This window comes from Pinus tabuliformis, chromosome 5_1 (assembly GCF_031772625.1).
Source record: "Pinus tabuliformis cultivar Carrire ecotype Pingquan chromosome 5_1, CPIR1, whole genome shotgun sequence".
Taxonomy (NCBI): domain Eukaryota; kingdom Viridiplantae; phylum Streptophyta; class Pinopsida; order Pinales; family Pinaceae; genus Pinus; species Pinus tabuliformis.
The window spans coordinates 839,804,826-839,832,358 of record NC_142305.1 but is presented as its reverse complement, the minus strand read 5'-3'; the positions used below and the strand labels follow the sequence as shown (position 1 = coordinate 839,832,358).

Here is a 27,533-nt window from a genome sequence, read left to right as displayed (position 1 = left end):
CTTGAGGAGAAGTGTAACTCATCCCAAGAATAGAGAGAGAGGTACACTTGTGTTGAGGAGTTACAATTCAAATTAAGGAGAGAGAGTTACATGTAAACATGAGAGAATATTGGGTGAAAATTACAAATTGAATTGAATGAGGGAGTTACAAATGCATTTAATGAGGATTTACACTTTTGCCACACATTGAATTAGAGAGGGAAAGTTACATTCTCTTAAGTGTGGAGTTACTATTTTATTCCAAGAGAGAGGTTCAATTTTCCAAGTAAGAAATTCTCAATTTAATTTACTTATTCCATGAGAGAATTTGTTTTTATTAATCCATTAAAGGTGAATGTCTTTAGACTATTTTATAAATAATAGTGTAATAATAATAATAATACTAGTAAAGATAAAAATATTAATTCTTGACTTTTATAATCATGACTGATTTCATTTTAAAGTGGATTCCATATGTCGAGATCATCCTTGATCATTTAGACATGAATTTCTATTTTTGGAAAGTCACGTCCAAATTGAGATGCGACTTACAATTTTTGGAAAGTCATATTGGAATTGTTAGAAATGAAATTTTATTATAGGTGGTTCAAACATAACTGAAAGATATGATTTCTTCTAGGAGAAATTCATCCTTGAGCTGTCAAATTTTAACATTGCTAGAGGTCGCAAAGGAAATTTGATGGCCCAACATTAAGTATAGGTTAGTTGAGGAGGTAGTTAGATAACTTGATGTATTAAACAAGCTTTGGGTGACGTCCTTGATGACTCTTTCTATCATATTATAATTTATAACGTTGTGCCTACAAATTACCAATGATTGATACATGCCAGTGGTTATTTTCTTTCTGGTTTTGAAATTGCAGCACTAATACCATAATTTTTTCTCATGTATTTTATATGCATTGGGGGGCTCATTCATTTCTCATTGAAATAGGGAGATGTATTTTGTATGGTAATCAGGAAAAAAAAGATGATGTTGTAAGTACGGAGGAATAATCACAGAGATAAGCATGCTACTTCTTGGAATTATCTTTTAGAAATTGAACTATATGTTTGGGCAAGTAGTTCCCAGAGTTTAAATAGCTGAAATAATGGGAGATGTCACGTGTCATTTAAATAACAATCTTATGTGCCCTTGGCATCATGCAGATCTTGAGTGTATTTTTACTGTCATATGTAACCTCGTGACTAAAGCGGAACGTCCGGATGAAGCTTTGGCCATGGCAGATCAGATAGTAACAAAAGTCACTCAGCAACCCAGTGACAAACCTGCTTTGCGCTTGAAAGTGTAAATATTTTTTATTTTCTTTTTTAAAGGCACTAATTATTAAGTACTGATTCGAGTTCCCAGGAATTTGAGAATTATTTTGTTTTCTGTTGATATTTCAGACTCTTCAATCTATACAATGTGCTTGAGAATCCATATAGCAAATTCTTGGTTTACAAGAGAGCTCTTAAGCTGGCATCCAATGGGAACGTTACAGATCTTATCATTCCTTCTTTCAAAAAGATGGATACATTTTTGAAAGAATGGAACATTACGAAGAATGATCAGCGCGAACTTTTTCTGGCTATTTCCATTATTTTGAAAGACAATAAAGGGTATTTTAAATCATTGGATGTAGTCTAAAGACAGTTCTACAAGCATTTGTTCTATTAACTGCAGTTTTGTTTAGATTCTAGAATACTAACTTTGATAATGTGTTGTGCAGTTCAGCAAAGGATTCTTACTCCTTTCTTCTGAAGTATTTGGCAACTTTTAATGGTGAGGATGCTTACACAATAAGTGAAGCAAAAGAAGAAGCTGTGAGGGCCATTATAGAATTTGTTAAAGCACCAGATATGTTCCAGGTTTGCATGTTGCCCACCTTAGTTTCCATGTTAGTGTGAAGTATATGTAGAATGTAAATTGTTGTGAAATGTGTGATTTAGTTGCAAGGAATATAAATCAATTAGGGTCCTTGGAGTCTTGAAGTTTTATTTTGTGTCCCTTTTCTTTCCATCCACGCATACATGCCCCATGCAGATAGTTTGTTGTAAAAAAACATAGGTCAATCAGGGTCAGAGTCTTTTCATTTGCCATTTTTTCCATCTTGCCAATGGTATGTGTGCCGCATGTAGATAGCTTCTTGCAAACTTCTTACCAGCAACATTTCGAAACTTCCAATTTCAGTTAGAAATTAGAATGAAGGTTGATGAGGTAGTAACAGAAACAGAAGATGTTGGAATTACTTATTTCCCTACCACAAATGAAACCGTTACAAACATCATTCCCTTGCCTGGTTCAGATAGTGGCACAATTATGTTACCCATTTTTCACCACATGATTCTACATTTGTCCAGGCTGACCCACGCCAATTCCATCTTTTCCACCCTCGGGTATGATCCTAACTATCCTGGTTGAAGAGAGCATGATAGATGTAGATCGGCGGAAAACTAGATAGATGCGCCAGAACCAGCAGATGCCATAGAGAAGAGAGCAACAGAGATTTATTGACATGAAGACGTTGCAAAGGATGGAGCTCGACATTAGGTAGGGAACAGCACTCGACCAGGTTTCATACAGTCATACAAAAATATCACAAACTACAAATTTTTATTGCAGAGGGAATGCATAAAAGTGTGGAATGGTGTGCACATGTCATTCTGAAACTTACTGTCACAATATATTGAGCTATTATGACTAATCATACCGTGTGGCCAACCTTTTCTGGTAGATGAACTATATGAATCACTAAAGTCATAAACTGTCAAAATACCAAGATGTTGAATTCTATTGGCTGCTTGCCATCATTCTTGTTGAATTTTTGAAGGAAATCAAAGAGGAATTTTTGGATTTGTTTCATGGTCCATTGTTCGCAAACAGTTTCTATTGGGATGTTTTCACAAATTCCCTGCCATCGATGGGATGCAAGGGATGCCAATTTGGTGTTCCTGGAATGTCCCCTCTCTGCTGGGGATGTCCTAGGGATGAATGCTGCTTTTGCAGGAATACATATACTAACTCCAAGGAGCAGATTGCTCTTTACTATCCATAACTGATAAGCTTGCCAAAACAGAATCCAAACTACTAATATAAGACCCTATACTTATAGGATGTTGATAAAACTTGGACCAAATGAAACTTACAGAACAAAAATTACAAATTCAAGATGTGATTTCTGACAGAAAAATGCTGCATGGTACTTATTTGGAACTGCTTGGCTGGTGACTCTGGGCTGCCTGTACTTCATCCTTGATATTGACCTGTTTTTTGTAGTAATCCCTGATCAGAATACTCAATTTCCCAGACAGACCAGGTTCCATTAATCTGAGGGCCTCTAGCATTGTCACTTGTGTGGTTGCTCCTTCTCAGCAATGTGGATACATTTCTAATGGCTTCCAGTAGTCTAGTTCTGTCTTCTCTTTAGCATTTGTTTCCTCCAGATTCCCAATCCTGTAGGTCAGAGCTTTGAGCTCCTTGGTCAGTTTGTTCTTTTGTTCCAGTTACTGGTGTTTTTCATGTTGTCTTCCCAGCTCCTACAAGAGATACCTCTACTACCAGAATAAAAATGTTCCTTCCTGTTCTGCAGCTTCTAGGGTCCTATAGGAAAAATTCTCTCTCTTCTGCTACTGTTCTTCCCATTTCAATGGTCCCTCTGTACAAGCATCTCCTTCCTGGGAGATGCCCTCTTCTTGTAACTCTTATATCATCCAATGCAGGCTGTTGGATTTTGCTCTTATACTTGATCTATTTCTTTCTCTTCCGGCTCAAGACTCCCTATCCAGAGCAGAGCTTGTCCTTCCTATAAGATACATAAATTATAAGATACGTTGAGATACATAAATTATAAGATTTGAGATACATACAATGAAAGTTCTGAAATGTGGTTGATGTATTGGGACATAACACATAAACATTCACTCTCTACTCATCAAGAGGGGCTTCCCTTGAAGATCCTGCTCCTGACACCTGGTTCATCCTACCTTGGCACCTGACGTGTGCACTCTCTTCAATCTGCTTGAAAATGGGTAGACACCAATTATATAGATCATTTCCCCTCAGAAATCAGCTATAAATGTTCTGAAATGTGATTGATGTATTGGGACATAACACATAAACATTCAGTCTCTACTCATCAAACTCTAATCTAATGAGTAAATACCTAGTGAGGAGTCATGTCTCAAGATCATTATAGGCTGAATGTCCTCTGGATCGGCTTCAGCATCTGCAGTACTCCCCTCTTGAGGGGCTTCCCTTGAAGATCCTGCTCCTGACACCTGGTTGATCCTACCTTGGCACCTGACTTGTGCACTCTCTTCAATATGCTAGAAAATGGGTAGATACCAATTATATAGATCATTACCCCTCAGAAATCAGCTACAAATCAGCTACAACAGAAGGCTGTGAGGCAAGGTTTTCTTCAGCTCCAAATATTCCAAAGGCTAGTTTTGACTCTTGAGAAGTGAAATGAGGTAAGAAGGTGAGGGGGGCTTAGTAAGGCAGATTTAGTTTATGTGTTTCAGGATTTTATTTTATTGTTTATTTTGATATATATTGTGTTTTTTAAGCCTGGGACATGGACAGGCTGACTTGTCTGTCATGCTTAATAGACATAGACTCAGTGGAGTCGGACCTGTGTGTCAGCATTTGAAATGTTTTTGGTCAAAACTGAGTCAGAATATGCTCAGTTGCTCTGACTTGGATGATTTTGACTAACTGTTCCAGACAAGCTTCTCTACAGGCAGTTCGTCCAGGTCACCTGGGTCAATCCTCCAAGAGGGTTGCGCCCAAAGATGGCCTTCTACACTGAGCAGTTCTTGGAGTAGAGAGATGGGGTCATTGTTCGACCCCAGTATATGTTTCACCACTGGATGCATGCTCGTCGCATTCCTCTAGGCCAGTTCAGAGTGGGTTCTCATAGACTTAGGGTAGAGACAGACCACCAGGTGGATAGACTAGACAGACTCTGCCAGGTATGTCATTTACAAGTAGTGGAGACCGAGGTGCGCTTCATTCTTGGATGCCCTGTCTACTATGAGATCAGAGGAAGGTTTCATTGCTTGTTTAGAGATTCTCGGACCCTCGCCGACTTTTTTAGGTATCCCGATCAAAGATGTTTGGCCCTATATATGCAGGAGGCTCTTAGGTTCCGAGCGCATATTCTTCAACCTCCCATCAGACTAGACCCCACACAGAGGATCACAACATTTTTCAGGGTACTACCTTCAGACATGGGCACCAAGAGATCGATTGATACCAGTACATATCCAGACTCCAGATCAATGAGGATCCGTGGGACCTCACCCTACCACACAAGATCTCAGCAGCAGTTCCATCTCAAATCTGTTCCTGGGAGACGAACTAGGTCCTCCAACATTCAACAACGTGCGAACCCCCCCCCCCAAAGGAAACGATTTAGTGGACAGTCTGCACTTGCCATCGGCTCTTCATCGGGCCAACAGACTTTGTTGAGTTTCTTCAGTGTTATTCATTCAGCCTCAGATGTTAGGAGAGATGGGTCTGATCCTCAGACCTATTAGCTCCTGGATCTTCTTTGCTAGGGCTAGATGTTGATTTACTTCATGCATTGTATCTTTTATAGGAGACCGTTTGGTTCTCCCGCTTTGTATATACATCAGTGTACTCAACAGTCCCTTTGACCTACTTTGTGGTCATTAGTTGGACATAAATATAATTATCTTATCTACCTGTCTTTGAATTATGTGACAAGGCCTTCATGGCCTTGAATTGGCTTGAGTTCACGATTGAGCTCTTCCAGAATAGACTCAACTCTGCCTACTTCCTAAATGATGGGGAATTAATGGAGTATTGGGTGTGTATGGGTAGCAAGAATATGTGTCTCGTCTAATCATTAATAAAAAGGACCATGGATAATAATAGATATTAAGGGTATGCCCAAAACTTTAAAATTGATCATCTCAAGTAATTGAGATACTAATTATTAAACTCCTATTTCTACTTGTCGTACTTGCTGAGATCAATTGGAAAGCCTGTTCTTTGGAATTTTCTTTTTTGTCTAAAATTTCTTTCTTGGCTGGTTGATCTGTTACCTGATTGGTTGTTCTTCATACACGTTGGAGGCAAACTTTGTCTAGATTTTTCATGGGTTTCTTGATCCAATGCAGTTGTTTTGCTAGATCCCATGAGGTATTCTTGTTTTTGTTGTTTAATAAGTCCATGATTGCATTTGAGTCTTCTTTTGATTATCAAGCATTTGAGACCTAATTTAAGTATCTGTCTGATGCCTTCCATTAGAACTTCCATTTCTTCTTGATTGTTTGTAGCTGTTCAACTCCATTATATGGTTATAATTGTCCTGTGTTGTGTTTGATAGTCACTCTGATCCTGTCATACTAAGGTTCCCTTTAGCTGCACTATTAAAGTTTAATTTATTCACTCGTCCTTTTGTTGAGAAATCTAGGGGCATCTAGATTAGGTGATTTCTCTTACTTTGATAACTGCTTGTGATGTATTTTTACTTAAACCTGATTAGCTTCTTCTTTCACTTAATTATTATTAGTGTTCTTTATCATCAAACAACTACCAAACAATGAAGATCAATACGACAAGGAGACACAAAATGTAGGTTTTCAGCTAGGGCCAAAACCTCTCCTCTTGAGAGGAAAACCCACAAGAACTTTTCTCTTCTTATAGAACTTCAAGTGACGAATTCCAAGACCTAAGACCCTTGTCAAAGATCCCTCCAAGACCAAATCGATCCTTCCTCCTTATTGAGCTTTCCTTCCAGCAACTTCGACCTCAGGAACTTCTGCAACTTCAACCTCCAGTGGTTTCTTCTACAACTTCGATCCCCATCAGTGTCTTTTGCAGAAACCCTAGCTCTTACACGTGTGGAGAAGATGATTTCTTCCTCTTTTATTTTTCGCTTGAGTGTATCCTTTCTTCTAAGAAACTCGGCTTGCAAAGTATGCCACTTGGAGCCCTAACTTGAGTTCTGCAATTCGGCCTTTAGTTGCTGCAATAGATGCCCTAATTATCTTGCACGTGTGAAGGATAATAGCCCAGAGACAATCCAAAATTGCGTTTTTCTTTTCTTCGTCTAATTCTTCTCTTCTTCACACCTTTTCCTCGTCCTTGATCGAACTCTTGTGTGAGTGTCCTTTGAATGACGCCAAGTGCTTCTATTTATAGGCTTCTTTGAGTGCCCTAATAGGTCGACTTGTTCCTCTTGGTAGGCTGACTACTTGTAGCATTTTGACAAGGTCTTGGAGGGTCTATTTGACACTTTAAAATTTTTCTTTACAATATACAACATGCCCAAAAGGGTCTTCCATACATGACAATGACTCAATTGACTTGTTGACTCATCACTTAACAAGCCCTAGAAGCACACAATGGGTGCTTGACCTATAAATAAAAAAACCTTGAGCATGAAACCCATGCCTTAAGAATAACAATAATAATTTTATTTTTCTTTTTACATCAAATACATAAAATCATGATTACATATGTCATTATGCGGACCGAACCTAGTTACATATTTCAACACTCCCTCTTAACTAGGGAGGTATTCATAATCCATACAAGGTACTTGGACATTCTCATACTGAAGAATTCTCATAAGAAGAGTCAGATTGGTAAGCCATCTCATAAGCTATCTTATCAGCTTATACTCGTTGAAAAATGTAACTAGGCTCGGTCTTCATAATGACATGTGTAATTATGATTTTATGTAATTGATGAACAAAAGAAAAATAAAATTATTATTTTAATGCTTGTCTCATGGGTTTCATGAGCAAGGAATTTTATTTTTAGTGATGGCTCCCATTGTGAGCCTTTAGGATTTGTCATCTAGTCATAAAAGTCAGTTTGAGTCTATGTCATGTATGAAGGACCCTTCTTGGGTATGTTACATTTTGTATGAATCATTAGATAAGTATAAATAGCCCTTCAAGTCGGCTTCAAAAGGAATAATAATATCTCTTCTAAGGACATGTCGTCTCATCTTCTTGTCAAGTTGGCGTATTATCATGGCAAACCTAAGTTGCAGGAAATGTTGGACAGGGGTCCATTTCCAGCCGGAAACGAAACGGAAACTCGTACTGTACGGTCTGGAAACTTGTTTCCTGCTGTACTGGCCTGTTTCTCGCTGAGGAAACGTGGCCAGTACGGTCGGAAACGAGTTTCCAGGCCGTATGGCGGAGTTTCCACTTGTAACGTGATTTTTTATTTTTTATTTTTATTTTTTCTCTTCTAATTTTTTATTGGGTGATTAAAGTATCTTCTCGCTGCTTCTAGATGCTTCTCTAAAGTTATAAAAGTGACCCTCGCCTCATTTTCTCATCACACAATTGAGCAAGTCATTTCTCTTGGAGACTGACGATTTTAGCAAAGGAGAAGAGAGGAAGAGAGTAGTGGTTTCAGCTACGACGTTTTCAATAGTGACCAAAGGAGATTTTAGTAGCAAGAGAAAGAGATTTCAGTAGTAGATTTGGAGTGCAGAGTTTCCGGCTACGACATTCTTGGCTTTTGGCTCAACTACAACGATATTTATCGTCTTTTCTGGCATTTTGGGGTAGCTTCAGCTACAAAAAATTAATTTGGGTAAGCAACATTCATTTTCTCAGTTTTTTTTCCTACTATTTCTTCAATTTTTTGAGGGTTTATGTTGCCAAAAATATGAAAAATGTTTTCTTTATAGATTTGTTTGTTTGTTTTTTTTTTTTTTGCAGCAATGGCTTCCAACCAAAGTGCAGCTGCAGGTTCAAGCCCCAAGGCCAACCCAAGGGCTGAATATTATCCTCTTTGGAGGCATCTTCAGAAGCTTAAAAAATGTGGAGGTGGTGGCTCATGGGAATGACAATGTAATCTTTGCAGTAATTTGTACAAGGGCTCCTACCCAAGAGTGAAGGCACATCTTTTGCATGGAGGAGGACAAGGGATTGTAGGTTGCACAAAAACAACAGACCCAATGGCAAGGAGGGCATATCAAAGAGAGCAAGATGAGACAGATGTTATTAAGAGAAGGCATGATGAGCTTAGTAAAGCTACTCCTCGAGCTCCATTTAACATTGAGCCAAGGATTGTAGTTGAAGCAAGAAAGAGGTGGGCCATTGCCACTCAACAACATGAACAACCAGCACCCAAAAATACCAGAGGGGCATCCCCTTCGGTTCATGATAGCAGAATTGCTAAATTGGTGAATGTGCAAGCGAGAGAAGAAACTTTAAATGTAATAAATTATAATGTATCATGTATGCTTTATGATTGCACATAACATTTCTTAAATGTCCTAAGATCTAATATATATATATATATATATCTGTGTTACTTGGGAGCAGGAGCGAAAGCGGGGAGTGGGAGCGACATTTTCAGAAGCTCCTGGTTTGGGAACGAATCTTGGAGCGTTTTTTATATAATATATATATATTTTATATTTTTATATTTTGATACATATATGTCGACAAAAACATGTAGAATGATGAATTAGATATAAAAAACATAAAAAAAACATAGATTGAACCATATAACAACAATCATCTAGAAGTTATAATCTTCATCAACCATGTCCACAAGTTAGTAACGTAGTAACATACAACATATTGAGTCATGATTCATCAATCTTAAAGTTTCAAGCTTTCAAAATTCAATATATAACATTTATCATCATTGATCACCAAAGTTGTACTTGTAAGCTAAGTGTAACCATTACAACAAATAATATCTAACATGAAATGAAATGTTATAAAATGAAATGAAACAACTTTCAACTTTCATGAAGCATCATATTCATAATTCATTACTAATGAGTTATAATTGCCAACTTCAAACTTAAATTGTCATATATTGTTTAAAAAAATATCATAATAAATATGAAAGAGTCAATAGTTATAAAAACCTATGTCATAGGGTTCGGCGAACCTGAAGGTTCAGGTTCGAAATTCGGCGAACCTGCAAAAAAAAATGAAATTCGTTCAGGTTCGGTGAACTTGATTCGAACCTCAAGTCGAACCCGAACCTCATCGAACTTCATCGAACCTAATCGAACTTAATCGAACCTCATCGAACCTAATCGAACCGGTTTTCTTGACGGTTTTAGTTGGCTGTTTAGACGAAAAACCAGGGGCCGCATATTATACATCAACCACACCATGTGCCAAATGTAACGGCTTCTTCCATCTCGTCTAATGCTTTTATGAACCAGAAAATGCTGACGTCCTCAGATAGACAATAGCGCGTACGATGAAGATATTTGTGGGATCCTCCCGATTTAGAAAATCCTGTTCCTGTCGTAACGTTCTTAACTTTTGGCTTTTTTAAAGTATTCGATGGTCAGTAAAAAATAAGGAAACTTGGCCTTTTAAAAATATTTGATGGTGAGTAAAATTCTGAAACAAAGAAACTTGAAACCATGATTTGAAATTCAAAATTTGAAACTATAGTTTTGACATCCGAATATTTAAGTTACTCAACATAAATTAGAGTCGCTAGTTTACATACAAAGATAGAGTTAGACATTTATCATATACTTGGTTACGATATTCATTTTTGTTATCATTTCATCCGTCTATTTAATCAAGTGAGAAAAGAGAATACTATTTAAAAGGTTATTTAATCTAGTGAGAATAGAATATTATTTAAAAGGTGATTTAATAATATGAAAATTTTAGAATTCATTATTATCGAATAGAATAAATAGAATATCTGTATTGTTTTTTATTTGATTAATTATATAAATAATTAAATAGAATATTTGTATTGTTTTTTATTTTATTAATTATATAAATAATTAGATTTTAATAGGGTAAGAATCATTCTTATTATTGCATTATGTAAAATTTAGAAATTATATTTTTCATTTTAACATTAAGATTTTTGTATGAGAAATAAACAACTACAGATAACTAAACATATTTTTTGATCATATACAAAAATTATTCTTATAATTACATTTTTTTTAATCATAACTTCTTAATAATTCACAGTTTTTATAGATAAACTTTAATAATAATTTCAAGTTAACTTATACACCATATTATTTTATAGTTTTAAATGAAAAAAAAACATTCTTCATATCTTTGTGTTATATTTCCCTAATTTAAAGAATGTTCTCATTTGAGCCTGGTTTCTAAGATGCCATAACTTTTTAAGTTCACTTATATTTAAATATTCTTTTTCTTATTATAAAACTAGATTTATAAATAAAAATTTTATATTTAAAAATATAACAAAAATTTAAATCATAAATATATATAAAATAATAAATAATAAATAAATTTAATAAACTAATAAATATAAATCCCTCTAGAATGCTCATGAAATCAAGGTAGTCGAATTGAGTCTATCTAACACGAATAACCTACTTCTCAAAACATAAATAAATATAAAATATAAGAAACATCAAACAAATAACCTATTTCTCAAAAGATCAAAAGATTAAAAATTAAAAATTAAAAATATAACCAACCTTAAAAAAACATGAAAAACAAATGGCCACCATAAGATTTCCACTTTACATGTAATTTATGACAGCATTCTGCCAGACTCCAGTTAGTGAGTTATTAGACAAGTTACTCTACTTTTTCTAGGCAGCAATAAAGGGTCACCTTTCATCCTTTTGTGGGCAGCACTTTCACCTTATTTCCTGGAAACACTTTGTTAGCATGAAGGTGAGTGAATGAGTCATGCACCATAGGCACCCCATTTGAAGGAGTTGCTTCATTTTTTCTTAGCATATTATAATTTATGGGTATTCTAAAGACCATAATTCTCAGACAATACAAGGCTTGAAATAGTGCAAGTTTGAGCTTACAAGTTACCAGATGATGTCAGATGATGAGCAGAATTAAAATGAAGACTTCTCAGCTTTGTCCACAAGAGCCTTCTCAGCGTTTTTCACAAAAGATACCAAACAATTGCCTTGTCATTTCTTTTTGCAAACTACTATTGTGTATGTTTACATTTAACTAGATGTTAGAATGATTACATTATTCATGTATGTTTACTAATAAGAATTTGTATTCATGTGTTTATGGATCGATTTTGAATTTCCTATTATTTTGTCATATATATATATATATATATTGAAAAATATGTATAGTCGAACCTCATTCGAACCTGATCGGAAAATTCGAATTCGAATCGAACTTAATCGTTGTCGAACTCGAACCGTGTGACATAGATAAAAACTACTAGAAACTAGAAAAGACAAGTAAATCTATTATCTATTGCTTATGCTTCGGCCTCTTTCCACCACGAGAAATGTCTAATTTTTTAGTCTTGTTGGAAAATTAGGATCTTTATCGTTAATATCACCCTCTAAGCATTAATATCGAAAGGTATCTTTGTCATTACCTCTGTATCTATATAGGGATCTTTGTCATTAATATCACCCTCTAAGCATTAACATAAGATAAAAAAACCATAGCATGTCAAGTCAAGATTTTGTTTGAGTGATGTGTACATTTTTTGGAGGGTCATGATAGAGGAGTTCGACAACCAATGTCACTAACATCAAGGTACGTAGAGGGATTGGTGCTCTTGATTAAATACGAGTTCCATACCCTAATACATGAAAAAATTCAATGGAAACAATGCAATCCTGAAATCCTGAAAAACTGATAAGTCTGCTGGATTTTGAATGAAATCTAAAATTCTACTTTTTGCATATGAAATCCAATGAGGTTGGAACCACTCTCAAACATCCTGAGTCATTTCATGGTAATGTTAAAAATTTAAGTAAAATGATGAAAATGAAGATTAACATTACCATGAATCGCATATCAATACTAGGGCCATAGACTTGATCATTAAGTTGCCCTACTCCCGAGTCGCTCCCGATCCGCTCCCACCCGGAGCGCGGATTGGGAGCAGGATCGGGGGTGGGGGGGGGCGCTCCCCCGCAACACTGATATATATATATATATATATATATATATATATATATATATATATACATTTAGGACATTTAAGAAATGTTATGTGCATATACATTTCTTAAATGTCCTAAGTGCTAATATATATATATATATATATCGTGTTTCCCTGTTTCCAAAATTTTGGTGGGTCGCGTTTCGTACTCGTGCCCGTTTCAGAAACTCATACCCGTTTCCCCGTTTCGTGCACCTTAGTGGCAAACAACTATAAATAGGTCGCCACACGGTCTCATTTTAGAGTAGAGATTTTCTGAAGTTAGTAAGTGGTGCAAAGGTTAGCGAAAGGAAGCCTCCTAGCCAGTGTGAAGAAAGTAAAAAGGGCAAAGTTTTCTTGGGTATCATTTGGATCTATTTTGGGTCTATTTTAGGACACACATGCGAAGAAGGAAGAGGACACCTGCTACAGAAATAACCGAGAGGAATTACAGTGCTCTTAGGTAGCCCAATTGGAAGTAAGGCAAGTTTAAGAGGAAGTTGAAGCAAGCTAGAAGAAGTCCTTATGCAAAAGTGAAGGTCTAATTCTAGGAGGCTGAAACTAGTGAAGGTCTGAAGCAGAAGGTAGCCGAAGTTGAAGAGAAATCGAGAAGAAGGAAGGAACAAAAGGTTGACTAAGGATCTCATTAAGGGAACTTGGGTATTGGTCTTGGAGTGGCAAATAGGTCAAGGGTCTTGGTCTTGGTATTGATTAATTGGAATCTCTATAAGAAGAAGAATTTGTTCGGGTTTTCCTCTCAAGTGGGAGAGGTTTTGGCCTTCGCTGATAGCCTATATTTTGTCTCTTGTCTCTTTATGGTTTATGCAATGGTAGCAGTTTGATGAAAAAGAACACTAATAGTCTAAGTAAAGGAAGATCCTAATCTAAGAAAGTAAAAAACATTCACAAGCAGTTACTAATAGAAGAGAAATCATTTGATCTCGATGCCCTAGATTTCTCAACAATACCAGTGCATCTCATTATACCAACCAACATTATCACATAGCAAGGCCTTGACTAACAACTCTATCTCTCCACAAGATCAAAGCACAATATTGGTGAGACCAATGATTTATAGACACCTAAATCATTGTCTCTCAAGGCACATACGCCACCCGGGTGTTCAAGGATATGTCCTTTTAGGTTAATTAATGTCTTGGAATACCACATCATCAAGGAATTTCCTCTTCGACTACTCTTGCCTATTGGATGCCCTATCACATCCTCAAGGAGTATCAGAATCAATCTCAGATGCTTACCCAATCTTCCATTCTTTCTTCATAAAATGAAGACAAGAATGATGTGTATATCTCTCTCTCTCAACCTATGTCACAAGGTTCGTCGAACTTTAACCTTGAGGTTCGAATTTTGGCGGACCTTAAATTTTTTTGAGGTTCGAAAAACCTCATAGCCATTGACACTTTCTCACCTACTGCAACAATCTCATCTTGTACTTGAGAAATTTGGTGAGATAAGAAGAAACAGTCTCATTATTGGACATCTTGGTGCCCCGGAGTTTCTCTCTTAGCACCATTTTCCAGTTTTGGTTGTTGCTTTTGTATAACTTGGTCAACGGCTCCCACATTTTCTTGGTGGTTTTCTTCCTAGATATATGAGGAACAATATGGTCCTTCACTTCATCCAGTAATCCTCCTAGCTTTCATGTCTTTATTATGGGCAACCAAAATTCCTTCACTTTGTCCAGTAACCATCCTGGCTTTCATGTCCTTCTTATTATGGGCAACCAGAAGTGTTGCATCGGTAGGGCAAATTTGAGTTTGTGATGCAAACTTCCAAATTTCGTATTCCTCTAACACCAACACTATCCTCTTCTTCCAGATGCTGTAAGTGGATAACCATCCAAGCAATCTTCAAACTTGAGACCAGTCACCATCCCTGCCCAACTGATTGAACCTTGCCAAAAAAGAATTTCACTTGAAGAACTGCGCTCCTCCTCACATTGTTTACTAATGTTTTGCATCTCCCCATGTGACACACTATTGCTGTGTGTCAGTGACTTCTGCAAGCCTTAGTTAGCTCCTTAACAGTCTCAGCGTTCAAATCAGCCCAAGCCTGTTGGCTGCCTATGACCGCTGTTTTTGTATGGGCCTGTTGCGCTGGTTCACTCGATGGCTTGTCTTGCCAATGTTTCTTCCATAGCCCCAACATTCCTCGTATGATCTAACAACCTTGGTGATGACCTCTTCTCAGGTTCGGGTCTAACAATCTATGTCCTAGGCGGCTTTGCCTTCGTGGACTGCTCAAATACTATTTCATTAGTCGGGATTTTCTGCGATTCCCTAGGCCTCCCGCTGCCCTATGTGTTTTAGTTGCATTGGTCTTCTACAATTGTAAAACTGCCACCTGTGGTACATGTCCTTTGGCAGCTGCGCAACGTCTCTTTGCCATTGCCTGCCTATGGTTGATTGAGGGCCTTCAATCTTGTGCCATCTCTGCCACTTGAACACTTGTGCTTTTGTCATGACCTATCGCGGTTGTCTTTGCCACACAAACACCTGCTGCTTGCTCTGCCTTGGTTAGCTGACATCAATCGCCTCCAAGACTGCTGCTGCCCCTCAAACTCGTACGGGGTTGGCCCCCCTTTTTTCTTTTACCCACCTGTTGCGGCCTCGTTCGTTGGAAGCTAAGCCAACGACTTTCCTTCGCAGTTGTTAATTCACTGTTGCACTGCGACCACAATCACCGTAATCGCCGTGTGTTGTATCTGTAGCGGCTAGCAGATCTTGCGCTTGGCCCTTGAATCTTCGCTGCCAACAAATTTTTGCTGGGTGTCTTTGTGTCTTGTTCCATGACCTCTGCATTCTGCTGCTATGTTGGCTTGACCATCAAACCATGCAAACTCTTGCACGTGCTCCTGCAACCACTCTCGACCCCGATTCCTTGCTAGCTGGGTGCCTGGTTCGTTTGCACTGTGAGCTTCCCTTCTCTATCGATCAACCACTGTTCCACCTCGACAGGTTATTTGCGAGGTTGCTATCCTGACACTCCCTGACACCTTGAATTCCTTGATGTGGTTGTCGCCTTGTGGGCTGGATGACCTAGCGGTTGGCGGCGGCTGGGTGGGCCATCAAGCCTGTTGGCCCCTTGATTTATTATTATTATTGTTTTTAAAATTTTAAAATTGTGCGCTTTTTTGTTTTTTAAAATTGGCCTTTTAAACTTTTTCCTTTGGAAGTCCAACCGATTTACTTTGGCCCTAATTTTTTGTTTTGTTTCACTCGTACGATCATGGCCAAACTTGGCCCCAACGATCCAATACGAACCTGGTACTTGCGATTATGAGATCAGTTTTATGCAGACTTCCATCTTTGATACCATGTTAGATTTTCTTGAATCCATATTCAATTCCTAGCAAAAATTTACTGAATAAACACTACCAGGTTCCTAACAAAAATATTCATTGGAAGCAAATAACAATATGAATCACAATGATACACAAATTTCTGCCCAACAAGTTTTTCATTAAGAAATCCAAACTTACATGGGCTGCTGTATGGGGATAATGGCCCACCTAAGAAAGTACAGATATAATAACCTGGATCTGATCCAACAGATTTGGCTTAGATTGGTGCTCGATCTCTTTTGCAGATCTAGATCTCCAGTCCCTCTTCACTCCCTTGAACCTAGCACACGCTCACTTAGATGTCTCTCTCAATCTTGTGCTGCTGTTGTGTGTCTTTCTCCCTCTCCCTAGCTTTGCTTTTATAACTTTACATTGAGCCAAAACCTAATCCTAACCCTAATCTCAAAGTGATTGACTGCCGAGATTATATCTGGCCTCACTTGAGATCAACGGCTGAGATTTAAAACTTACTCAATAAAGTAAATTACTTTACTTTTCCCAAGTTTTATTAACATGTGCTTTTTCCCAAGTTTTATTAACATGTGCTTTTTCCCAAGTTATACCTAGGCTAAGTTACATCAGCAACTTGCTCAACCTAGAGCAAGTGTTCTAAGGAGACGTGGGCGACTTCTACATGCCTAGAGTCTAGACACAGCCTGTGCAGAAGTACTTGCCTGAGCTACAAAATCAACATGGGTATCCATGCAACGTAGTAATGCGCTATTTATTTACTATTAGCAGTCTATTTGTGGAAAATTTGGCATTCTGTTTTCTTTTGAATATATATGCATCATAACATATAAAAGTATATATTGGTATGTGTGTATGGAATGTGTTGAAGAATCTAGGGCAAATAGGATTAGTAAGATTCTTCTAGACTTGATAACAATTTTTGAAGTGCTGTTACAATTTATCTTAGCTTGATCTTCTTCTTATTATTAGAGTGTGTTTATTTCATCAAATTGCTACCAAAAATAAAGAGACAAGAACACAAGATGTTGGCATTCTGCCAGGGCCAAAACCTCTCCCTCTTGGAGAGGAAAACACGCACGAAATTCTTCTTATGGAGATTCAATTGACGAACACCAAGACCATAACCCTTGACCTACTAGGCCACTCCAAGACCAAGTCACCAATCCTCTTCTTGCTGTTGAGATCATCATCAACACTGCTGCTTCACTGAATTCATCATTCATGCACCTTCACTGAGATATTCATCACAATAATGAGACCATAACTGCTGCACCATATCTCCATCTTCTTTTAGATTATTACTGCACTTTTCTCTGAGATCATCATTATGTAGATGAGGCTTCCATACTGAGACATCTATGTGAATGCTTCACCGAGGTATTCATTATTATCCTCCATACTTGTCCGAGATTCTGATGTGTCTGAGATGGCATAGTGAGATCATAATTATGTTGAGACTTGTCCGAGTATACCAAGACTGTGAGCATGATGACCCTCAGAGAAGACAGTAATACTGTGCCTACGAGCTTAACCAAAATACAGTCATCCTGTACCTTGTCCGAGATACTGTCTTCACTGGGCTATCTGAGATTTTCTTACTGTGCTATCTGAAGTCCTGTACCATACCTCCGAAAACTTCAGAGATGTCCGATTTTTTGTGTCTTTTGCAGATACCCCAGTTGGGTATATATAGTGGTTATGTCTCCAGTTTGAGCCGACTTATACAGGTGAACTGACATGGCATCCTTTAGTTATTTAATATATTTTTGCAGGCCGACGTGATGTCTTTTCATCGCTTTGTTTGCAGGATTCTTCTTTGAAGGATGGTCCTTGTCTTGGAGGGCTGCTTGACACTAGGTTGACTCATGTTCATTACATGAATGCTCAAGAAGAGCTCTTCAATATAATTTTGACACTTTGACTTTCCTAGACCTATGGATTGAGCAAGAAACTCATTCATATAATTTATAAAAATAATATTTCTTTTTCTTGACAAGTACAAAGATCAAAATTACATTGACAAATACCGAACCTAGTTACCCTTTTCTTCAACAGAATGCTCTCTGGATTTTTTTTGGGATCTTCCATTTGCCACTCTGCTTGTCTCTTTCTCCACTGCTGTTCCCTGGCAACAATATAAATTTTGTCATTCTTTATTCCTTACATTATGCTTCCAGTTTTCACACAACTCGATGCCTCCTTGTTCCTGCTCCCCACTTCACTCTTCTCCCACTCTCTGCAGACACTGGTCTTAATTTTGTCATTCTTTATTCCTTACATTCTGCCTCTAGTTCTCCCACATCTTGGCCCCTGCTTTCTATCTGCAACATGGTTTTGTATCTGCATTACTTTTATTCCCAATGACTAGTTTGTGAGCTTTTTTTCGTTCTTTTGGTAGAGTAGTGTCAGAAGTTGCTTTCATATTCCCACTGTGTATTTATGTTGGTTATGCTTTTGAGTCCTATTGACTAATTTGTGATTGGACATCAATAAAATTATCTTTTCTTATCTTACAAGACATTTCCATTTTGAAGAGTTACATTTGCAGCTTCAGATAACTGTTTCTTGGTGTGATTATTTGATTAGGTGTCCCATTCTTAAATTTTTGGATTATATGTTTTCATTCTTAAATTTGTGGATTATATGGATTTTATCTTTCTATTCATTATTGGATTTAACTTGTGGCTATATTTGATTACCGTTTGCTCTGTCTCAAGGTTCTTAGTTATGAAGAGATATCAACTAATACATTAATTTTGCCGCCTTCTCAGTGCGACTTACTAGATATGCCTGCTGTGGGACAACTGGAGAGAGATGGAAAGTATGCATTGGTATACCGCTTGTTACGAATTTTCCTCACTCAAAGATTAGATTCTTATTTGGAGTTTCAAGCTGCAAATTCCGCATTATTGAAAAGCTATGGTATCTCTCTTGACCTTGGAGACAATAGATACTGTATTGTTCCATGTGGATACATTCTGGTTATGTGAAAACTTGCACATTGTTTCTTTGAATGTAGGTCTCATCCATGAAGATTGCATAACAAAAATGCGGTTAATGTCTCTTGCTGATCTTGCTTCCAAAGGATCTGGAGAAATTTCTTATGCTTCTGTGAGGGATACATTGCGGGTAATGTGCAACTTGAACTCTTAGTTGCATTATGGCACTATGTTTTGTAAACTATTGTTAATTATGGCCCCGCCACACCTGTTTTCAACTCTTATTCTCAATTGCACAGGTTACAGATGATGAGGTGGAATTCTGGATTGTTCGAGCAATCAGTGCAAAAATTATAGATTGTAAAATGGATCAGATGCGCCGAGTAGCAGTTATAAAGTATGTTGCATTCTTAATTTGCATTTATCAGGTGTGATAGTAATGTGGTTGTGTTTCTTGCGTTGTGTTTCTGGTTTAATTTATTGGATTGCTGTTCATTTTGACTCACAGCCGGTCTACAGAACGGATATTTGGACCACCTCAGTGGAAAGAATTACACTCAAGACTTTCAATTTGGAAGGTGATGGTGAAACTTTGAGGATTTAATCTTTGAGCAAACGATTTCATCTATCTTGTTTAACTTGTAGTTTAGAACATTCTTCTCTGCAAAAGACCCTTACAAGAAATATAGGCGGGGTAGTAACAAGACAAGTTTATTTAAAGTGAACTTTCTGATCAAGAGCATCAAGTATTCTTTGGGGCCTGTTACTTATTTTTTCAATCAGAAGTAGTGTGCTTTGTTTAGATTACTTACTATAACTGCTTAATCCCACAGGAGAATGTTGCAAATCTTTCAAAAAATATCCAAAAGGCAAATGCTGCTGCTGATCTGACGCCTGAGGCATTGCAAGGGGTGGCAGTCCAATAAGCATTTATTTTGCATCTCGCTAGAATTTTGGCCGACACACATGCTTTGGAGTTTTCTAGGGATCAGTGAAAGAGTTGAGTTAACGTTCATGAGCAGGAAGATTGGGCGGTAATGCATTAAGGTTTCTTGTGTCAAAACTATTGTTTTACAGGCTCATAGCCGAAGCTAATGATGAGATGGTTTTATTTTCTCCACGGCATTTAGTTAATGGGTAATTGGACAGTTGTCTGTTGTTCAGCATGTAATCCCAGCTAGAAGATTATTGGGATGTTATCTAAAATTTTATGAAAGAGTCAAGACCAAATTGAGGCCAACCAAAATAGAATGATGCCTTTAAATGCGGATCATATGTTGCTTTATACATAAATTATTTTTACATGTTCCATTATTTCCTCTTCATTTAATTTTAGCCTTACGCTTTTTTTTTTTGGGTGAAATTCTGTATTGTTTGTGTAGCCTTTTGTATGTCATCGAGTCTATTTCTTTTAGGCTCAGGGGTAGCCGTTGAGTCAATTTCTTTTAGACTCGGGTGGCCGAAGTTTGTCTGATCTTCTAACTTCCAAGTTTCTTTTAATCCCTGCTGGATGCAGGATCAAAATGGTGCCAACCAAAATAGAATGATGCCTTTAAATGCGCGATCATATGTTGCCTAACACATTAAATATTTAAATGTTCCATTATTTCCGGCTTTTCATATAATTTTAGCCTTCAGAAAACATTTTGTGAAATTCTGTATTGTGTGTAGCCTTTTGTATGTCCTTGAGTCAATTTCTTTTAGGCTCATGGGTGGCCGGAGTTTGTCTGATCTTATAACTTCCTTTTCATTTCAATAGAAGTTTTCAGAACTTAGCTGAATGAGGGAGAGGGGTAAGGCAATGGGCAATGTTATTAGAATATTGCTCCTTTAGCAGAGTGTTCATTGCCTAACGACAGGCTTAGCATTCTTGATGTTAAGGTTATGATTGTACATAACAAGTATTAAGAAAGTTTCTTAAAAAATTTAAATCTCCTTATGCCTTAAAATAAAATAACCTTATTTACAATCATAGCCTTAACATCAAGGGTTAAGAAGGATATTTAATTTTTTTAAGAAAAGGAAGAAAAGCCAACACTAAAGGGTCAGGAAACCAATCAGATGAGGTGTTAGTAAAACAATGACCTTTGGAGAGGCATTGAAGGGCAAGTTTCCAGGATTGGTTTAATTTATATCCATCTTTGTGATTAAAATTGTTAAGGTGTTTCTCAATTTTTAGGACTTCTCTAATGATTCAATGAGGGTAAAAGGGAGAAGCAAGAATAGTGAATTCGTCAAAACTGATGAGGTGTTTGAAATTATAAGAGTGCTCTGCAATTGCTGATTTAGTGATTTGACTATGATGATTGTTAGCAATATGCTCATTAAGCTGAGAATTAAAAGATCTTCCTGTATGGCCCATGTATGTTTTTCCACAGGAGCAGGGGATTCGACAAACTATTTGGCTGCGCATAGGATCTGATTTGTCCTTAGTAGATTTGAACAATTGTTTCATGATAGTATGGGGCTTAAATAGAGTTTTTATATTATCTTTTGCTAAGATTCTTCAAATGTGATCAATTATTCCTTTGATATAGGGAAGAGAGGCCTTAGCTACAGGGTGAAAAGCAAAACAGTTTTTGGATGAGAAGCTGATGAAAGGGCTTTTTTGATCTGGGGTAGGGAGTAACCGTTGGCTAACAGAGCATTGATAAGACTGGTTTTCTCTTTTTCAACGATTTGGGGGGCAAAATTTAGGAGGACACAAGTAACAAAGGTGTTGAAGAACAACCAATTTTTGGGTTGGGTAATGGTGGGAGTTGGCATGAAGATACATATCAGTGGGTCTTTTTCTATTGTTGTTAATCAAATTTTTAAATTAATTAATAGCATTATTAAATTAATGTAATTAATAATATTATTTTCAGTTAATTCCATGTTATTATCATTTTTCTTTTACATATTATTTTCTCCATTGGATCTATTTTACCCCTTCAGTCTTGACATCTCTTTATTCTCTTTACTAACTTCATAAGACTTTGATTCTTTAGATAATTTTTCAACATAATAACATTTCAACAATTTGTTTCCTTAACATTTCAACATGTTATTAGTCTTATTATCAACTTTTTGATTTAATTAATATTTTCAAATTCTTAATTTAATTAATATTATTAATTAATTAGTATAATTATTTTAAGTTAACCCTTTTTTAATATCTAAATAATTTTTTCTTTAAATTATTAATTTCTCCCATAGATCTATTTCAACATTAATAATGGGCAACAGTTGACAATTCTATTTAATTCTTAGTCTCGCGCTTGGTCACAATCATTCCAACTTTATGTATTCCTAATGAATGTGTTCTTAATGAAGGGCAGAGTGTCCATTCGAAATGTGAAAATGTGAAATGAACGTTTCAAGAACTCTACATAGTCGCATCATTAGAAAAGAAAAAAATGCTATAAATCTTGAGGCCTTTGTTTAAGTGTGATAATTCTATCGAAATACAACAAAAGCAGTCAAAAGATCCTACTCATTTTGTAGGCCTCTAGAATTATGACATTATAACATAATGGCATTATTTAGGTTCAGATGTTAATTTGGAGCTTTCCAATATTCATAGAAACATGAAATTTGAAGGAAATTAGTCATCAAAGCTACCAAGTATGTTATTTTTGTTGAGAATACCCCTTGTTCACTTTATCTCTCAAAACATGTGAAAATGCATGAAAGAGTGGGATGTTAAAGCACAATTCTTAATGCATGAGGGTGATGAAAATGAAAATTATGTTACGTTTTTTTCCCTAGCTTTGTTAAGATTTTCACTATTCAACTATTAATGCTACAAAGAATATTTCTTTGATTTTGGGCTTGGGATGTGATAGGAGGAAAGAGAGCTATGGGGCATTCTCAAAATATTTGTAAAGTATCATCACATCAATGTTAGTGTTGCTAGAAACAAGAATAAGAAAGTGAAAGATCACATCAATGTTAGTGTGGCTAGAAACAAGAATAAGAAAGTGAAAGATGTGATATAGATAAAGATGTATAAAATTTAGAAAAGGGGAATGATCATTCTTGAAAACAGAGGAATAAGGATTTGATTATGCTATAATGAACAAAATTACAATTCTTATTGTTGTAATCATGATTTTAGGTTTTGTGATGTTGACAAGGTTCATTTTATACAAGTCCATATATAACCTTAATCATAATGATAAGTTGGAAAATTTAACCAAACTTAATAATATTCTAATACCAAACATAATCAACAATGTAAACTTTGAAACGGGAACTGTAAACTCAAAACGAGAACTCTGGCAAAAAAATCCCCAAAAAACATCAAAAACAGTGCTAAAAACGAAAAGTGTGTATACTGGGACGATGATTTTATTTTTTAGTGGTCAATTTTGAACATGTTCTAAAAATGGCAGTGACTACGAAATTTATATGAAATTTTTGTGCAAAATATAGTTTTAAAACGAAAAAGTGATGATACTGGAACGATGATTTTTTTTTTTTTAAATGGTCAATTTTCAAACTTTTTAAAAAATGCTAGTAAAACCAAATTTTTATGTGCCAAACAAAGTTGTTTATGAGGAAAAAAACACATTAATATTTTTGGTAGAATATCATTTTTCTTTCCTAAGTATAAATTCAACATGTTTTCAACCATTACATGCCATGGTTATTACACCTAAACATAGATGGACAAATTTACCATATCACATCAAGCACATTGTCCTGATTATCCTTATTTTAATTTTGAGCATGACAAATTCATAGGAGGCCAGGATTTCGCTAAAAAGAGGAACTGGAGTCGGATTACAGTGAATCTCCTCTAATGATCCTCGCTAAACTGATCACCCTCTCCATAAAATATGTTCACAAAAAGTTCACAAGGAATCCTAGAAGCAAGTTTCATTTGTTCTAAAGCAACTCAGTTACACTTCAAGAACCTTATTACTCCCTCATAAATGTGTTCCCGAGAAATGAAGGTAGGATAACTTCATTTGCTATCAATAAATCCCAAACCTAGATGCCAGAGGATTTTCTCTCAAGAATGAAATAATTGGAAAAAACAAGCAAGTTCCCAGAAGATAACTTAGTGTCAATCACAATCCTAATAATGCATCATCAGTGAAATCATACTCCACATGTAGGGAGAATACGATGAGCTACCTACGACCACTCGATTTACTTTGATTAGAGTATCTAAGGCCATAATAATAATCTATTTTAATTTCTTTCCAAACCTTTAAAGGAAGGTCACTGTCACTGTCATCTTATGAACCAAAATAATAACTTTGATGGCGTTTTAAATATAGTTACATGGTATTTTGTGTTTGTCTTATTTTGTTGCAGGTGACTCATGAGGAGCACATGGACGCTAATACCACAATGGGAAACACAACCAAAATGAGCAAACTAAGTTTGGACCTCCATTAACATCAATTACCACTGAGAAAGGATTACATTTATCAAATTCACTGCGAATATCTTAACAACAGCATAAAAACATCTCCCTTGGCAACAATTCTAAAAAGTAAATTAGGTCAAGAATTTACACCCAATATAATGAGACACCCCTATTAATATGGTTATTCAGTGCGTTGCTTCCCCCACTATTATCAACTAGATGTTACCCATCCTCATATCTAAATAAAAGAAAAGGGAGAAATAAAATAAATGAAAAGCACCCCAATGGGGGAAGTAACGAGGGATATAAAAACCTTTTATGGGACTATGAACATCTAGTTGGTAGTAAATGCTTATTATTTCATTGTGGTGATTACATTGTAGACATAGAAACTCATTAATATTGGAAGAAAACTTTTAGAAATCCTTGAGTCATATTTAAGGAGTCAATAATAACCCTAATGACTTCACAACACACTCTATTACCAACTATCTTATATCTGACATTGACTTCACAACACACCCTATTAACAACTATCTTATATTTGACATTTAGTCATTAATTTGATCTTATATCTATCATTTAGTCATTAATTTGATTATTTTCTTATTATTCAGTTATATAATTATATCATATTATGTTTGATCCTAAATCAAATATTTATCAGAGTGAGGAAAAGATACTCCAAACTATACTCACCAGAAACTACAGTAAATAAATGGGAAACTTACATGAATAAAACAAAACTACAATGCAATTTAATTGATCAAAATAAAATAAAACTACAATGCAATTTAACTCATCAAAATAAAACAAAACTACCTTGCAATTAGATTGAGACTACACTTACTGAGAAATCAGTAGGTGTATGTGTAATTTTTAAAATATCCAAATCGATTTCCCATGTTGTATAATCCATGGGTTTATCCATGAAATTCTCACCATATTCCAAAATCGACAAAGAATGGATTTACGAGACTAATAAATCATATTGTGTTTCATTGATTTATTGTATCTAGCTTTCCTTTTAAGATGCTTATGGGCTCTTCAAATAAAATAAATGAAAAGCACCCCAATGGGGGAAGTAACGAGGGATATAAAAACCTTTTATGGGACTATGAACATCTAGTTGGTAGTAAATGTTTATTATTTCATTGTGGTGATTACATTGTAGACATAGAAACTCATTAATATTGGAAGAAAACTTTTAGAAATCCTTGAGTCATATTTAAGGAGTCAATAATAACCCTAATGACTTCACAACACACTCTATTACCAACTATCTTATATCTGACATTGACTTCACAACACACCCTATTACCAACTATCTTATATTTGACATTTAGTCATTAATTTGATCTTATATCTATCATTTAGTCATTAATTTGATTATTTTCTTATTATTCAATTATATAATTATATCATATTATGTTTGATCCTAAATCAAATATTTATCAGAGTGAGGAAAAGATACTCCAAACTATACTCACCAGAAACTACAGTAAATAAATGGGAAACTTACATGAATAAAACAAAACTACAATGCAATTTAATTGATCAAAACAAAATAAAACTACAATGCAATTTAACTCATCAAAATAAAACAAAACTACCTTGCAATTAGATTGAGACTACACTTACTGAGAAATCAATAGGTGTATGTGTAATCTTTAAAATATCCAAATCGATTTCCCATGTTGTATAATCTATGGGTTTATCCATGAAATTCTCACCATATTCCAAAATCGACAAAGAATGGATTTACGAGACTAATAAATCATATTGTGTTTCATTGATTTATTGTATCTAGCTTCCTTTTAAGATGCTTATGGGCTCTTCAAATTCTTTTCTCTTGAATAATTAAATATTTGACATTTTCACCATTTATGACAATCAAATTTCCGCCCTCCTCTATTCTTATTTCATTACCTCCTTTTTGAATCTTGAACATTGGTTTTGTCCCATCCTCTTTTTTCTCCTTAGATATTAGCACTTCTAGGTTTTCTTAGGCTTCCACCCCCTTATTTTATCATACCCATATTTTCTTATTTTCGCAATACACCTCTTAAAATATTGTGCCATGGAATATCAATCATCTAAAAGGAACTTTCCAATAGTCCAAATGTTGATTGAATATTTATTTTTCCCATTACATGGATATGTACTTTGGATGGAGTTCCAAATCAACTAATAGTTGAATAAATATCCTATCCAGCATGGTTCAATACTCTTATTCAAGGTTGATGTATTCCAATGAAGTCCATTTCCAATAATTTCCAATATATCTCTCATCTAAAGCTCCATCGAGAGACCAAGAAACAACATCCAAACCAGTCATATGAAGAAGGGTCTAGTTTGAGGATTGAACATTGACCTCCAACATTTTAGAAATATCATAATAGACCCCCAAACCAACAAGTTATTAGAATAATTTCAATATCCTTCTTACTTTTGAATTTGAATGAGAGTCATTCTTACATTATAATGTGGAATTTTTGGACATATTCGAGGACATCAAATGAATTTTCTTCTGACCACCTTCATAAAGATTCTCATTTAACCTATTTTTTGATAATGCGCCTCATGACAACTTTCTCTATAATAATTTTAATTACCTTCATTCCTACATCTCCTCTAATGGCCAATTTTAATTTATTTCTCGTCCTTTAACAATTCCTCATTTTCTTAACACCTACTTATTTCTCAATATCTCTCATTATCATTTCTCTTTTTGGAAATCTCGACTGTTCGTCTCTTCAAGTAGGTAGCCACACGAAGAACTTTCCCTTGCAATGGAAGGTAATAGATTCAACGTAGTTGTAACACTGGGGAGGCCTCTTCTAGTAGGTCACAGGAAGAAAGGAATGTACCTTCATGCACCAGTTCCTCAAATGGCACCAGAACTCCCACCACTTTCAGATTTAATGAGATGACCTGGAGAGGGTTGAGTAGGTAGACCTATAAATCTACTCACTAACCATTTCCAGACTCATTTCATTACCATGTAAGCAAATTCCATTC

General features: G+C 35.9%; 1 protein-coding gene across 2 annotated transcripts in view; it reads left to right on the top strand.

Moving 5' to 3' along the window:
* The window catches only part of LOC149167492 (uncharacterized), a 73,247-nt gene extending 52,786 nt beyond the window's left edge, over nt 1-20,461 (top strand). For both annotated transcript variants that reach the window (XM_089433012.1, XM_089433011.1), the window contains exons 4-11: nt 1,150-1,288; nt 1,390-1,602; nt 1,713-1,851; nt 18,983-19,133; nt 19,231-19,340; nt 19,450-19,547; nt 19,659-19,728; nt 19,984-20,461. In XM_089433012.1, the coding sequence (XP_089289138.1) occupies nt 1,150-1,288; nt 1,390-1,602; nt 1,713-1,851; nt 18,983-19,133; nt 19,231-19,340; nt 19,450-19,547; nt 19,659-19,728; nt 19,984-20,076 (1,013 nt within the window). In that variant the 3' untranslated portion in view covers nt 20,077-20,461. The remainder of the gene's footprint in view (nt 1-1,149; nt 1,289-1,389; nt 1,603-1,712; nt 1,852-18,982; nt 19,134-19,230; nt 19,341-19,449; nt 19,548-19,658; nt 19,729-19,983) is intronic.
* The last annotated feature ends 7,072 nt before the right edge of the window (nt 20,462-27,533 follow it).